This window comes from Carya illinoinensis, chromosome 3, assembly GCF_018687715.1.
Source record: "Carya illinoinensis cultivar Pawnee chromosome 3, C.illinoinensisPawnee_v1, whole genome shotgun sequence".
Classification (NCBI taxonomy): domain Eukaryota; kingdom Viridiplantae; phylum Streptophyta; class Magnoliopsida; order Fagales; family Juglandaceae; genus Carya; species Carya illinoinensis.
Genome location: NC_056754.1, coordinates 49,407,973 through 49,424,663, shown reverse-complemented (window position 1 = coordinate 49,424,663; position 16,691 = coordinate 49,407,973). Strand labels below are relative to the sequence as shown.

Here is a 16,691-nt window from a genome sequence, read left to right as displayed (position 1 = left end):
GGCAACCGAGTGCTAGATCCATGCAATGATCATATCGTTGCATCGCTCCCAAGTTGTATAGAGAGGGTCGGATGGATTGGTAGGCTTGATGATCGAACCATCGATGAAGCCTAATTTGTTTTTGATGTTGAGAGCACGCCTCATGGTCTTAGCCCAGGTTACATAATTTTCTGTGTTGAGTAGATCAGGAACAAGGGGAGATGAAGCTCCTTCTCTAGGTTGGATGAAATAAGGACTGGCTGGGTGGTGGGGGTTGAGGGTGGGGTCATTTGGTAGAGTGAAATCTGTGTTTGGCATGATTGATTCTGTGTTGGGGACAGTTTTGGATTCTGTATCGGTGATCATGCTCGTGATACCATATTAACACTGACTTAATGAAGAAGACGAACCAGAGATTAGGATGAATGATTGAATTGTATTCACTCAAAATATTCTTACATGCACAACGTGTGCTGCTATATATATACGACAAATATGGAATAATGAAGACAGAATAAAATGACAGATCATACTAACAGTCCTAACAAACTATACAATCACGTAATGCTGGTGTTCTGTATTATATTAGGTGGATCCATATTCATGGGAAGTAATTGTAGGCTTGATAAGAACACTGATCTTCTCTACAAAAGTCGCCACTCTACTAGGGTGAACACCCTCACTGGAGCAAAAAATACAATTCAACATCTTTAATTTGGACGGACCCTTATAATCATACTTGAATTGTTTTGGTATCTTTTGGTTAAATTATGGCCCTGTTATTATATACATTGTTCACTGTGTTTTCAGTTCTCCTTTTGGGAGGTAAGATGTCTGTTCTGTAGACATAAACTTTGAGTGTGCGTTCCATGAGTTCGTAACTCCTGAACTAAAGTAGCCAAATCGAAGTTTGAAAAATGAAATGTTTTTTTTTTCAAACCTCGTTCTACTTCACAGATCAACACTATCATCCCAGCCAAGTTAAGTACAATTTCTACATCAACAAGTAGAGAAGCATCAAAGAGCCTTTGACCTAACCGCTAAATTTCATCTGAGGGACGTGGCTTGGCAAACATTGAAGTATCCTCTGGATTTAACACTGCCATAGTGAAGAAGCAGGTCAACGGAGACCTAGAGAAGGAGGTTCAACCATGCCAAACTAGGAGAGACTTCAAACAGAGGATGTGAATCTCCACAAGTACCAATAAATTTCTAATGAATCTTCTTCCTCATTCCCTACCACAGGGAATACCACGTTTTCCGAAAATGCCAATAAATAAATAATAATACTACCGATATCAGTGAAAATAGAAGGAAAAAGTGTAGAGGTAAAAGGATAAATGTGATGAATATGTGTAGGTAACAAATATGCCAGTGATGAGACTAATGGCAAGCTTGGAATTGGAGGAGCCAAAAATGTAGGTAGGTAAGCCACTGAGCTGTTCAAAATGGCCAGAGCCAGCGGTAGGATCTAGTGTTGGTGGGTTGAAGCAACACTGGGGACCTGGGGAAGGAGAAAGAGAGATATGAGGAGGAAGGAGTTGCAAAGACTTGGTGGGGGCCTGGGGAGGGAGAGAGAGAATAGGAGAAAGAGAAAAACAATTAGGGAATTTAGTGCAATTGAGTGTAAATTAAAATTTGCTACAAATCCTAGATGGCAAGATTTCAATGGATGGTGTTAAAATTGGGTTATCACCCATCTGGCTGGGAGCTTTTCCCTTCTTATTTCTTCCTTTCTTCTCCATACCACCAGTCCATCGCAGCACCGTCCCATTTTCTCTCTCAACCATGAACTTGAGGATCTACTTCTTCACCCAATCTTCTTCAGCTTTCAGGTACTTGCTATTTCCTTGCTTTTCTTCTGCACCATTTATTTCGTTTCAAAGTTTTGCTTTTCTTGTCTGTTATTGCTGGGTTCAATCTTTTACATTTATGATTTTTTTTTTTTAGGGGGTGGGGGCTGGGATATAAGCTGGAAACAAAAATAAAATTAATAGTTAGCTTTACCCCAAGGTTCGGTTTTTTTTTTTTTTTTTTTTCCTTGTCATTGAATTTTGTCTCCCCATGCTTGGACTCTGTTTGGTTTTTGGGAAAGGTGACGAAAAGAAAGTTCATTTTGCAGACAGTTAATTGGTCATTTTCTGTGTTTTTGCTGCTTGAGGTTCATGTATCTGTTTCTTCCTATACATATTTGTTCAAACACACAAATATCTTGAAGTTTCTGGTGTATTTTCTAATCTATGTTCATAAATCATCGTTTTTTTCTTTTTGCTTTACGAATAAATTTTCATTTTTTTCATTATTATTATTATTATTATTATTATTATTATTTTTGCTTGGAAGATAGAAGTTGTTCTAGCTGGCAAATAAGAAAAAAAGAAGTTGAATTTGTGTCTGAAGCAGAAATACTTTCAGCTTTGTGGCTTCTGTCGGTTGATAGCAAAGGCCTTGAGAGGAAGCATTTTCCTCGGCCATCTTGGTTTGTTTAAGCTTCTGGAGGTGACACTTAACATGGATTCCCATTGTTTGACTTCAGTTCCTTCTAATTCCTTTCTTTCATACCTTCCCTAATTCATTATCATTTGACAAAAGCAGTAACTCACTGTTTTAAGGATTTTTGGGTTGTTCATCTGATGGCTAAAGAGTGTTTCAGTTTCTAAAGAACAAATCCTTCGGCCATTAAAGTTAGAGCCCTTCAGATTGCTTCAGTTTGATGCCATCCAGCTCAATTCAGCACGTAGAAATTTGCAGAAGCATCTTATGTACTGCAGAGTAAAACCCAAATGTGTTGAACATTAGTGATGACTTGGGTGATTTTCAATTGTGTTGTATTAAATATTTAGAATGTATTTATTGCACTCCAGAAATATTGCTCTGCATTATTGTATTTTTATATAAGTTCTTAATTTAGCAAAAAAAAATTAATAGAAAAAAAATTATTAAATTTATAATATTTTATTATTATTTTAAATAATAAATAGATAATCTAATATAAAAATAAATTTTGAGCGGAATAACTAAATGCAAAATCTAATGTAGATGCCCTAAGCGGAGCAAATGGGTTACAAAAATCCTATGATGAGGCTCCTATAAAAAGCTATAATTCTTAAGAAAAAGTATTAATAAAATCTAGTTAGAGAAAAAAAAATTAGTAATACAATGTGGGAGTTTCCTCACGATCTAAAGAAAAGATACTAATTATGAGTTTAGGTAATTCATAAAGAAAGAAAAAATTGACCATATTGCTCATTCCACCAAATGAAACAATGCTATCTCCTAATGCATTGCTCTCTATATATACATGAAATATATCAACTTGGAAAGTACTTTGAAATGAATAATGTCATTCCAATTATTGTAATATGACTAAGGAGGTAGCAAATTATTCTTGAACCAATTAATATTAAAACCACCGATTTCTACTCACATGCTACAATTTTTTCTTTTGAAAGCTGTGCTCTTGATTAAGATTTGACTATTCGGCCTTATTTGGTTGTACAGATAATAATATGAAAGTTGAATAAAATATTATTAAAATATAACTTTTGTTTTGGGATTAAAAAATTTTGAATTATTTTTTGTATTTAGATTGAGAGTTTGAAAAAATTGTAACGATTAGATGAGAATAGATGGTTTTGAAAAATAAACCAAACCTAAGACTATACAAAACAAGACATTTGACACAATCTTGATGGTTAGATTGTGATTGAAGGTTCTTCATAATTTGGGGCTTACTTTGAGAATTTGAAACATCTTTCCCTATCTAATATTACCTATATATAGGGCTACAAACAAACTGAGTCAAGTCAAATTCGAACAAGGGCACTACAGCTCAATTAACATGTTTACTTGATCGAACTCAAATAAAACTTGAATATCCTTGCTCAAACTCGATTCGTTAACTATTAATTTTTTTCGAATTCGACTCGAGTTCAACTAAAAATAAACAAAGAAATCAATTTTTTATTTTGAAATTTCTAATCCTATTTTTTGATTAATAAAAAAAATTTTAAATTTTACAAAATAAACTCAAACCATTTAACTATTCAACCAAATAATTTTAATTCAAAGTTCTTATAGTATAACTTTTTTTATATAAAAATAAATTATAGTTATATATTAAAAGAATAATACACAAGATAAATATAATCAACTAAACTATTTAATACATATAGATACTATGATAAATGAATTGTTGTAGTTGTTTGATATATTATCATACAAATTATCCTATACACATTTTGAGAACATATCATATCTATATTAAATAAAGTAAACTATAAATAAATTAATAATATAAAATTAAGAATATAAAATATAACTAACATGTAATATATATAACACATACATATATAAAACATATTACGAGCTTCAAAACTAGTTTAAAAGAGTCAAGCCAAGTTTATACGAATTTTGTTCACGAGTCTAAACCGAATCGAGTCGAGTTTATACAAATTTTGCTTGTTTAATATTCTATTCAAACATATATTAATATTTACGAACATTTCATTTATTAAATAAACCGAGTACACACGAGCCGAGCTCGAGTTGTTCACGAACTATTATGTTCATTTGCAGCCCTACCCATATGAGATTAGAAAATAGGCTCCCACATATTGTGTTTCTTTGGAAGTTTGATAGTACAAATCGGACATATATTGAGAATGTTAATGGTATAATAAAATTAGATTGGGAAACAAAAAGGATAAATACATTTTACACCTTGAGTAATGAAATACACATAGAGTGTCACAGACTATTTTTTTTAATGAATTTGCACTGAGAAGCACAAATGTTTTACTATTTACCGCATTGTTTACAACTCTATCTATCACTACTTCAACCTTTAAATTATCAACCTTCCTCAAACCTTCACTATAAACCATCACTTTTTTCAACTTGCACATTTTGTTCATTTGCCCATTTGAATCTATGAGATTTTAGGTGCATGAGTTTTGTAAAATTTGATTAGAGAGCTTGAGTATGGATACAAACTTGAAAAAATGTGATAGTTTGAAGAACAATATTATTCTTTCAATTATTTTACAATTTATTTTATAATAGAATAATGTTAAATAAAATCTTAGAGTGTTCAAATTTTACACGCTTTTTTTGAAAAAAAATATGATCCATAAAAAAAAAAATGATTTCATCATTTGTGTTAAATTTATCTATTTTTTTAAATAGAGTGTGCATAGCGTATACATCTTAAGACTACAAATATAATTTTTTTTATAATAACCTACTTCATTAAAAAGGTATTATTATTTTTTATTTGAGTATTAAATTTAACATAAATTATATTCGGCTGAATGTGTTATGTGATTTAGTTGCAAAATTAAAAAACAAAATGATATTATTATTATTATTATTTTACAAAAGATAAGATATTATCGCTTACGATCAATCAGGCACAGGCAAGAGACTGAACCTAGGTCCGAAAGTTTCAGTTTCACGTTCCCCTTCAATCTTAGCTTGGAATTTGCCAAGGCCATAGAAATGACGATCGACGACGAAAGCTCGATATACGTGGGCGGGCTTCCATACGACGCGACCGAGGAGAGCATTCGCAGAGTCTTCGATTTGTACGGTTCCGTCGTCGCCGTTAAGGTCAACATCCCGTCGTCTCTCTTCTCTCCATCTCTCTCTGTCAAGTATTTGCACGAACACGATTCTTATTTCCTCTTCTGATTGTGGCTACGTTTTTAATTGGTATTTAGGGTTTATGTTAGTGTTTATCTGTATGCTTAATTGATGGCTTTGTCGCTTCTCTTTCATGATTAATAATGTGCTCTGTGTTATTTTGCTTGCTGGGAGAGAAGTAACATTGTTGGTCAAAAAGTTGGTATATTTATTCGGGCCGATGTTTTGGGTGGGAATAGCGATTGTGCTATGTTGTGCAAGTCTTCCCAAGTTTTGTTTTTCTTACTTCTTCTTGGGATATTTTCTCGTAATAATTTCCGTAGAAAGATTTTACATGAAAACAAGATTCCCTAGCTAACTAATTAAAGATGCTGAACTAGTTCTCTTCACAGTAATAATTTCCGGAACAAAATTTTAGTGAAAACAAGATTTCCCAATTAACTAATTCTTTTGTACTGAACTAAGTGAATCGAAATGCAAATCTCTCTGTGGCTTCATGGCAAGCTTTCAAAGTACCTCTATGAGTAAATAAGTTGCACTGAGACATGTAAGCCTTGTGATTATACTTGGCGATGATATTTTGATTCCCTTGTCTTGAATCTGCACAAGAAGTTGGAAATACTTTTACGTCTTTGGATATGCGCTATGCAAATTAATGCGGTTAAGTCTAATACCAGGATAGTATGTGTTGGGGTCAGAGACAGTTGAATATGCTACAGTTGAATGATCTCTCTGCTCATTCATTGCAAATCTTGTACTTTGCATGCAGGCCATCTGTTTTAATCTTGTTGCTAGCAATTAAAAGAATAATCTTGTTTGTAGATTACTTTGTTTACACTTTGATACACATTATTGGATTGCAAAGAATAAATTACTATATACTTTGTACCCATTTTTCCTACAGATTATTAATGACCATAGTACTCGAGGAAAATGCTATGGCTTTGTTACTTTTACAAATCCTCGATCAGCAGTTGATGCCATCAATGACATGAATGGCAGGGTATGTGATGTTAAGGGTTCGTCTTTACTTTAAATGAATTATTTTCAATCATGATAAAGAGAAAAGTCTTGTTTTTATTGTTGGTTTGAGCTTTTTAGACCTTTGACATTATGAAGCTTTAAATTAGACTATTGATGGGAGAGTTATTAAAGTAAATGGAGTGCGGAGTCGGGTTGGAAGACCAAACTTTGATAGAGAAAGCTTTCAACGTAAAGTTGAGAGGGGCACTGACTGGGATAGAGGTAGAGATCAAGAAAGAGGTTATGATCGGGAGAGGACTCGGTATCGGGATCGAAACAATGATTGGTCTAGAGAGCGTGATCGATCTCGTGATCATGTTCGAGAGAGAGAAAGAGGATATGACCATGCACGTATTCATGATGGAGTAAGGGCTCCTTTCCTTACTAGAGATAGAGATGAGGATGGAGATATGGTGGACAATGGGCAAGAGCACAGCAGGAACCATGACGAGGATTGGGAAAGAGACCGTGATTTGGATCTGGAAAGGGAGTGGGACAGGACCAATGAGCTTGATAAAAGTGTCGACAATGGTAAAGATCAACATTCAAATAGACAGAATGGGTAAAGTCCTTTTTACTTTGATTGTTGACCATCATTCCTGAAAGTCAGTACTTATCTGTACTGACTTTCAAATTAACATTATTTATCTGTACTTGTTTCTTATTCTTGAAAGTCGGTATTTTTATTAGTATATCCAAGCATATTTTTATGTTTGAGGAAATTACACTTTTCCCTGTGTACATTGCTAACAAACTATATATCAATAAAATTTAATTTATTTATGAATTTTTTTTTTTGGGGAAATCACACTTTGTCTCCCTTAACTTCACCTATAAAATACTTCCAGTTTTGACTTTGTACCCTAAACTGCCAATTGCACCATAAACAACATATACTTTTCAATTCATACCCCTGGTTAAGACCTAGCTGTTAAAATGAACTAGAAATTGGCTATATAACATGACACAATTTTGATGATCAGGTTTTAGTCGATGGTACAAATTGAAAATTTTTGGTAGTTTGGTGGCAAATTGAAACTTTTGGAAGTTTGGGATGCAAATTGAAAGCAGTGAGAGTGTTGTGGGTGAAACAAATGTAATTCTTTATTTATGTCTTCTGAATGAACAACAGTATCTTTAATTTACAATTTTTTTATGAGAAAAAAAAATTAATTGAAGGAACAATAGGCATAGCCCAAAGATGTTATTTACAATTACTTATCAAGAAAAGAAAAGAAAAGGCAACTGGTTGTATGCATCTTCTGATGTCCCCATACAGAAAGAGAGATTGGGCTTTGTGCGAATCTCACCTTGGACTTCTGTTTCACCCTGAAAGAATCTCTAAAGAAAATTTGTAAGTGGAAGCTTGGTACCCTCAAGTATTTGCTCGAACTTATCAAAAAAAAAAAAAAAAGTATTTGCTCGACTCTGAGAATGGTACTAGTCAGTCAGAATTTTTCTTTTTCTGACCAAAACATGATTTGGAGGGAATCATTAGGGCTCATAGATTTTTTTTATGCCCCCTTTTTCCCAATTGGTTTGGTTTAAAAACTTAGAAATGGGAATTGTAAAGCTGGTATAGCTAGATGGATTTGATGGGCACGTACTAATAAATTTTGTGTGCACTGTGCCTCTGTGGTTGCATTTCAACTTGGCTTTGAGACAGTGATGAGTAGATTTTACCGATTCTTTCAGGATCACTACGTTGTTGCATCCTGATGAAGAGTATTAATTTAATCCTATCTTCTGCTTTAGGACTTGATGGAGCTTATGCTCATACTTTTCTATCTTCTCTTTCCCCCTCTTAGAATGTTTTTAGGTGCTTCTTTTGAATACTTCCTGTGTACATGGGCTTTGCCTATTACATTCATTGAATAAAACTTCTCTTACTTAAAAAAAAGAAAAGAAAAGAAAAGAAATTTAATCCTAGGAACTCATTCATAATGAAGGCTGTATTTGATTTTCCATTGTAGAAAGTTTGTATCTTCATAAATTAAAGACTAACATGTTATTCATCAAAAAAAAAAAAAAAAAAAAAGTTTGTATCTTCATATTTAGATGGTAACCTTGAATACTTTTGAAAGTTGTATAATACTTATATAAAAACTTTGGTGTTTAATATCACGTGCTTATGAATATTACGTGGCTATTAACTTTATTGTATCATTCATCTGTTGAATGGATTCTAAATCTCTTTAGATGACATTAATGATAAAATTCTGAAGTTTTATGTATTGGAAGTATGTTCACATCAGTATAGTCTCCTCTTTCCCCTAACCCAGCTCATTCCTGCAGTTTTGATGTTAATGGGAGTCATGGTAGGGAAATTTCACCTGAATCGATTGATGATTATTATGATCGGGTGAGCTCATCATTTTGTAGGTTTTCTTGTTAATTTCTTTTTTTTATATAGATATGTTTTCTTGTTAATGTCAATAAGGCGTGGATAAACTTTTTACTTACATTTTTCTTGATGGCATTATCAGGAAAAAGAAGAATTTGAGAGATTAACTCATACGATTGATGAACTCAGAAAGGAGGTTAGTTATTATTTATCTAGATTCATGCCATTATTTCTCTATCAAATGATCATGTCACCCACATTGTCATCCAATTGGTTTATGAAACGTGCACCAAAAATTTTAAAGCATGCTTTGCTCATAAGGACACATACATGCCGTGCCTATCACCATCCAAGTGAAGCTAAAGGCCTGCACAAGTTTTTCTAGCAACTTTCAATTTATTATCTTCATACCACTATTTTTTTAGTTTTTTTATCCTACTATTATTGGTGGCAAAAGAAACTAAGATTCTTTGTGTTTGTCAGATTTCTCAGATGGAGGAGAGGGTAGAAGAGAAACAAAAACTTATTATGGATTTACAGATAGAATCTAAGGTGACTTTTTGTTTGAATTACACAGCACTTATTATTTAGCTCATGTGCTCTTCCATTTTTCCCCTCTTATCACTCATGTGCTCTTCACACGTTCTCACTGGAAACTCTATAAATAAATGCAGAAATTGGAGGATGAGTTGATTGCTTCAAAGAAACACACTTCACACAATCAGATGCAGTTAACCAAGGTAATCACCTTGATTATCAATTGGCTGTTTGGAAATTTCTCTAGATATTCCTTGGAATTAATGGTTGCTTTTGGTGAATGTTCTTCAGATGTATAAATGTTTTCGGCTAGTGAAAGACTACTCTGAACGACTTAAAAGCTCTGAACAAGAACTCCAGGTTTGTCTTGTGTGTATGTGGCCATGCTAATAACACTGTTTATTTTTATGCCATCGGGTATGATACATAATCTGGAGTCAAATGTTTGTGGTTATGCATGTCAACTGCAATCTTGTTAAATACACTAGATATAAATTCTTTTTTAACTCCCTTGTCATTTATAGGCCCTGAGCATGTCTGCTCTGCCATCATGGCATGCCATGTATTGAATGTGCAGTTACATGTGGAACTAGCGTGATCTAAGCATATAAACACTTTTTATAAGAAGTTTATATAATAAAATTAATATCTGCAGCATGTATAGGCAGAGCATTATTGTGTAAATTACAACTTTCATTAGTGGTAGTGGGTTATTAGTAGATCGTACATGATTCTCGTAGACTGCTCGGCTTAGGATATGCTCATTGATAATATTTAGTGAAAAGGCTTGCCCTTCTGTAGTTGTTTTTGATCTGGTAAGGTAGGGTGAGTGTAGTGGCATTTGTCTATACAGAGGTTCAAGTCTCCAATGGAGCTTGAGTGCCATCTTCACCTCCTACCCGCCTACCTTGTTATCTGCCATGTGAAAAAGAAAAGCATGTTCATTTAGAATCATGAAGTCATAATGGAGAATATATGGTGGCACATGGTTAACTCAAACTTTTACCTGCAGGCTCTTGTTGATACAGCAAAGCTGGAAACTGATGCTGATGATGTTGGCTTGAGGGATGGCAATGCATAATGTCATGGAGGATTTATGGTGGCGCACATAGTATTAACCAAACTTTCACCTGCAGACTCTTGTTGATATACCAATGTTTGAAACTGATGTCAGTGATGATGTTGACTTGAAGGATGGGATCCTAACAAATGGCAATGCATTATGTAATGTTAAAGTTCTAGCTCTTGGGTGTGATTCCTTTTATTTCGGGTGCTAGAGTCAGTGATGATTTTGGTGATGGCGGTATGAGGTTTGCCTTTTGGTAGCTTTTACAATTTAACGATGTTCATATTATCACTTAACCTTGTTATCAAGTTGTCTATTTTTTTGTTTTCAAACATTGTGTTCTTTTACATTGTCTGCATTTTAATGGGAAAGCTGAGTTCTTTAGTTTCCTTTTGTCACTGAGTGACCAATTGACTCTGACAGGGTGGCCAAAAGCCGTGCCAACACTGCCAGATTATTTTTAACTGCCTGAACTGAAGAATGCTAACTTCTCTCATGTCTCTTTTGAATAATGGAGTATATTCACTTTAGGTCTTTAAAGTTAAAACCTTGAGATCTGTAACTGGTGTGGATGCCCAGCCTCATCTGGAGCCATACGCTTTAAACATGCAATGGTCAAAATTAATATGCTGTCTAAATTAAACTATAAAAAGAAAAGGCAGCTACAAAAGCTTTGGTTATGTGTTTTTTAGAAAGCTGAGAGAGCCACAGGGTGGAAAGAAATCAGGCAAATGCTTTCGGTGACTCTTCCCCTGTAACCCGAGTTTTTAAGTTCCCATTTGCCTTCTTTCATTGCATGTTTTACGTATCCCCTTAGAGCACAATAACTCTGCAACTCAGATTCGGACAGGAAATTGAAAGTAGAAGAGGGCCCGGGTACTGACCCGGCCCCCCCTTCTCGGGCAGGTGCCCGGGGTGTGCTTGTCCCACCATCCTAGATAAATCTGCACAATTTGTTAGAATAATATTTACTTTACAAATTGTAAAAGGTTTTTCTGATATGGAATTTATATAACACGTATGTTCATGTTTCTTTAACGAAGAAACTAGAAGCCAGCTTTTTAATTTTATGCAAATGGACCTGAAATTGAGTCGAGAGGAAAGCAACTCAAATAGAGATGTTTCTTGAGTTTTTAACCGAATTCTAAGATCTAAATTAGAGGAAAAATAGACATACAGTGGGTCACATTACAATTCAGGTAATAATAAATGATTTTGTGATGTTCATTTTATGTATTTATTTTTCTCTCACTCTAGACCTTAAAGCTTGTCTAAACCTTAGAGTTTATCAAGAAGTTTAGGCCTGTTTGGTTATACAGATAAGATAAGATGAGATAAAATGTTTTAAATAGTAATGAATAAAATATTATAATAATATAATTTTTTTAATATTAATTTTGTATTGGGATTTGAAAATTTTAAATTGTTTATTATATTTTATATGAAGTTTTGTAAAAGTTGTAATGATAAGTTGAGATAAAATTTTTAATTTTGTGTAACCAATCCGGGCATAAGGGTATCTAAACCAAGGAACCCATGATTGGATTGTTGTCCTCCATAACAAAGTCGTAACCTTTTTTTTTGAAAAGAACAAAGTCGTAACCTATGGCCTTGTATTTCTAAGCGAATAAGGAAGCATATTGTTTTAAGAGTAGTGTTATTTGAAAGTATTTATATTATATACTATTTATATAACATGATTTGATCTGTAAAATTTATTTTTTAAATTAAATTCTGTCGCATGAATGATATGTGTCCAATAGAATTATTATTGTTTTAATATGCTCGGGAACCAGGTCTGATAGGCAAGGTTGGGTGTAGTCACAACCATCATTTTCTGTAAAACTTAATGCAAATCGGCCTGTGGAAAAGGCAGAAATACCAGAAAACGCCAAAGCCCATATAATCCAATCTTCAATATTTTCCAATTAAGATATCAAAACGTACCAGGATAACAAAACAAACACTCACTTTTTCTTTATGCCTTTTTTACCCTCCCACTTAGAATTTACTTATCTTTTTAACATGCAACAATACAATAACAGAAATGCATGGGATAGAAACATGCAAGAGTTACCCTAAAGCTAGCCCTAACCCTAAAGCTTTCTACCATAAGCCTTAGAACTTGAGAGTGATCCCACTTCCATTGCTTTCCTCACCATCTTCTCTCACTGCAGCGAACCCTTTTCTCTCCCCTCCATTCTCACCACTCTCACCCTTATTCCAGCTGCTGCTCTCTGACTTTCCGTCTTCAATGCTCTCCGACCGGTCCCCAGTCCCTCTGATGTCGGATTCTGGAGAGCTGTGCGTCTGTGGCGTGGACTTGTACACGTGGACTTGGTGGTGGAGAGCGTGGTGGTGCAACTGGTGGTGAGGCGGATGTGGCGGTGGCGGTGCAGCATAGAATTCTTGTGGAACTGCTGGGCCACAGTAGTGTGGAGGTGCATGCGAGCCCGGATGGGTTCCATACAGAGCTGAGGCTCCCGTATGAGCTGCTGCGGCAGTGGCATACTCTGGTGGGACCCATATGCCACCTAGGACTACGAGCTGGGGAGCTGGGGCTCCGGAGGCTTGTGGGCTTGGACTGGGTCTTCTAGTGTGAAGCCTGTATTTCTAGGAACAAGAAAGGGGAGAAATCAATATCATATATTAGTTGATCTGTACAACATCATTGTACAGAATATGCATTAATATGCAGTGTGGTCCTTTGTCAGGGTAGGTTAAAATAGTACAAAGGCTCTTTCATGCCTGCCCTGCATTTCTATGCATGAGAGAGAGAGAGAGAGAGAGAGAGAGAGAGAGAGAGAGAGAGAGAGAGACCTGCAGGTGGCTTTTAACTTCATCATTGGTCAAACCGTCAACCTTCATCAGCTCCCTGATTTGTTTTGGGGTGGCTACTGTTTCCATGACCAAAGAAATATTGGTCAAAGATTTTGCTATGAATACTAAATAATGATAATGGTTCAGATATTGAAGATGACAATGATTGTTTGATTATTATCATGATTTAGATATATCATATCGGGTAAATCATGATATCTTATGACAATTAATAATATCTTAAAATCATACTTCAATATCTTAAATTCATGATATCATATATATGAACCATGTTACCTTGAGAACCACCAAGCATCTGAAGAGCATTCACGAATCTCCGATGTAAATCTGGCGACCAACACCTCCTTGCTTTCCTATGACTCTGAGAAGTGTTAGGAGCAGTGGTTGTTGCGGTTGTTTGCCCATCTGATGAATTACCACCAGACCCTTTTCCTTGCTCAACCGCCACCCCTCCATTACCACCCTTACCTATAATATTCTGATCTCTCCTAGGACAAGAAATCCCGTTTTCTGTCTCCAAACACTTTTTATCCTCCAACTCTTTCTGGTCAGCAGAGGCAAGAGCCAAATCAGGAAGATCACGCAAAGTGGGACTCGGGCACGAGTTCCTTTCTTTCGAGAAAGGATGGAATGCTCCTCCATTTCTCTGTTTACGATCGAAAGTTAGTTTTGGACTAACACTGAAGCCGATATCGGGTTCTTTCGGGGATAAATTAATTGTGGATTGAGATTTGGTTCCGTCACTTGCTTGGCTCCATAATTGAGCGGACGTCATCCAGTTTGCCTTATCAGAATTGTTCGATGATTTCTCTGAGCTTTCAGATGTTGATTGTTTGAGGGGTATAAATTCTTCAAGAACTGGCCTCGGACCTTGGTTCCCTCTGTAGGCCTGTAGCTGCTGCCTCTGAGCCTCCACAGCTGAAAAAATAAAATCAAGTTAAGAAATTAGAAAATTAAAAAATGGCATACGTATAAGCAACATCATGTAAAAATTCAATTTTCAACATTTCAGTATAACTAGAGACATTAATTCCATATATTTGATGTTATTATTATTATTTTTATCCCTTGGTAAACTACAAGGCTCTACTTTTCATTCTTCTTAATTTCTTGTTTGTCTTGTTCTTGTGCCTGGTCTTATTTATTTATTTGAGGTTAGAAATAGTATGCTTGCTTTAAATCTTTACAAAATGTGTTGAATGACAGGCTACTTTGGACTCTCGTAAAATGAAACAAAGATCGATAAAGAAAAAAGGACGTTGGAAGCTAATTAAGACATCACGGTGGACAGCGTGAATATCCAACGTTATTACATCGTATTTAGTAAAATCATTTTTTTCTAGTCAGTTTGATTCTTAAGTTATATGATTCCACATCTATATATAAGATCTTGAATACGCTATTATAAGCTTGCCAATGTGCACGAAGAAGAAAGCTGAAATATATATGCTACCATTGGTGAGAAGTTGCATGCAAAGGGGAAGCTCGCGCTTGAAAGCATCGATCTTGAGGCGTTCTTCCTCGAGGCGAGAAAGGAAGTCTTCGATCTTCTGTGTCTGGTCAATTTGGTCTCCGAAAGATTTGAGTAGCATAGAGTAGCTGTGGGGCTTGCAGTCCAGGCTTAGTTCCGAAGGCGACGCCATTAATTTACGAAAGTTACGTAAAACAGAAAGAGTACTGCCTCTGCTCGACCAAAACTGTAGTAGTAATATTCATGCACAGATAGGAAGAGAGTATGTGGGAACAAACAAGAACAAAAGTTGGTGTTTGGCTTCTTCCTTTCTGGGTTTCAGAGAGAGAGAGAGAGAGGTGGGCGATGTTTGTGAACACAAGGAGGATCGAGGGGGGATTGTCCTCTTTTTAGGGGCGAGTTCAAATGGAATAAAGCAGGGTTTTGTGTGTGTGTGCGTGAGAGAGAGAGAGAGAGAGAGGAAAAGAAAAAGCAGGGGATAAAGCAGAGGGATATTGGTAACTTCTTGCAAAGAACAAAGGTTAAAAAGAAAAGCTAAAAAAAATGAGAGAGATGCTCTCTGAGATCAGAAGGGGAATCAAGGGAGTCTGAGACTAAGGGTCATGTGCTTAGGACCTGGTTTTAGAACCTTTGTACGAAATTAAAATCACCAGCATAAAGATGATTCTTCTTGTTACTATTCTCTCTCTCTCTCTCTCTCTCTCTCTCTCTCTCTCTCTCTCTCTCTCTCCTTTTATTTTATTTTATTTTTATTTTTATCTTCATCTTTTTCCCTTTTTTTTTTTTCCTATCTGCGACCCTATATTTATTTTTCACTCAAATCTTTGGAATTGTTCCATCCAACACCAATAATATTGTTTTCAAGGTCTAGTTGCAATTTTGGTTCCTCTCAATGCACATGAGCACTCAAGCTGGTGATATACAGGCGCCATAAATCAAATGGCTTTCAATTATAATTACCTATACGCACACAGAATAATATTAATATATATAGATGCCTGTTAGCTTTTGAGTATTGAGGAATAGAAACTATGGCAGCCCAATATACAATAGAAAGTAGTCAAAAGTTGTGAATGGATTCTATGGCCATTATTTACTTATGGAAATTTAATATTTTAGCCATAAAGTGATTATATAAAAATAAACTTATAAATTGACATAACTTAATGTAGTACGTTAAATTTAAAGTTTCTTTTATTATAAAGTAGATCTAACATTTTTCATAAAACCACGTCAATTCGTGAGTTTACTTTTGTGTAATTTTTTTATTATCTCTTTTTACTTATCCTATAAAATACTTAACCTAGAAGAACCTCCACAACATCAACAGGAGGTTGTAGATCATGTTGGACACGTGTACGGTCAAAGTGGTACTTGTGGGTGTCCCGTGTCCTTACCAAGGTATTCTATTATCTTCCTTAAAAAATGAGTTAAATGATTCTAATATGATTAACTTAAACAGAAAGACTTTGAAAGGAGCATATACTGTCAATAATATATATAATCTTTAACCATCGAATGCATGAGGCCAGAGAAGGGTGAGCTAGAGAGAGGGAGAAGGAGAGGACATATTCAAATGGGGCTTAGTATCAATCCACTATGCAACTTTTGTTTTTGGGGTTCTAAAAGTAGCATAATTGCTCTAAAATTGAGTGCATAGAGAGAAGAGGGAATATCTAATCTAACAATGAGACATTCATCATAAAGAATATTAATATTTAGCTCCAAGGAGGGAATATCTTAGTTCCAATTCTACGACTCTAAATTAAGGGAACACAACCCACAAA

The 16,691-nt window shown here is 35.1% G+C and overlaps 2 protein-coding genes across 3 annotated transcripts; one reads left to right on the top strand and one right to left on the bottom strand.

Moving 5' to 3' along the window:
• The first annotated feature begins 5,372 nt into the window (after nt 1–5,372).
• LOC122305075 (serine/threonine-protein kinase fray2) lies at nt 5,373–10,976 on the top strand. The gene is made up of 9 exons (XM_043117379.1): nt 5,373–5,589; nt 6,527–6,625; nt 6,753–7,207; nt 8,941–9,007; nt 9,132–9,185; nt 9,473–9,541; nt 9,664–9,729; nt 9,818–9,886; nt 10,539–10,976. The coding sequence occupies exons 1-9, from the start codon at nt 5,479–5,481 to the stop codon at nt 10,605–10,607; spliced, it is 1,059 nt and encodes a 352-aa protein (XP_042973313.1). The 5' UTR covers nt 5,373–5,478; the 3' UTR covers nt 10,608–10,976.
• A 1,519-nt stretch (nt 10,977–12,495) lies between these two features.
• On the bottom strand, nt 12,496–15,298 carry LOC122305074 (myb family transcription factor EFM). Of its 2 annotated transcripts, none has more exons than XM_043117378.1 (4): nt 14,887–15,298; nt 13,710–14,351; nt 13,413–13,486; nt 12,496–13,205 (listed from the first exon to the last, which is right to left on the bottom strand). In XM_043117378.1, exons 1-4 carry the CDS (start codon nt 15,074–15,076, stop codon nt 12,711–12,713), a joined length of 1,401 nt encoding a protein of 466 aa, XP_042973312.1. In that variant the 5' UTR covers nt 15,077–15,298; the 3' UTR covers nt 12,496–12,710. The 2 variants fall into 2 exon arrangements, with proteins under 2 accessions (XP_042973312.1, XP_042973311.1); XM_043117377.1 differs by having other exon boundaries at nt 13,413–13,489; nt 14,887–15,296.
• Between the last annotated feature and the right edge of the window lie 1,393 nt (nt 15,299–16,691).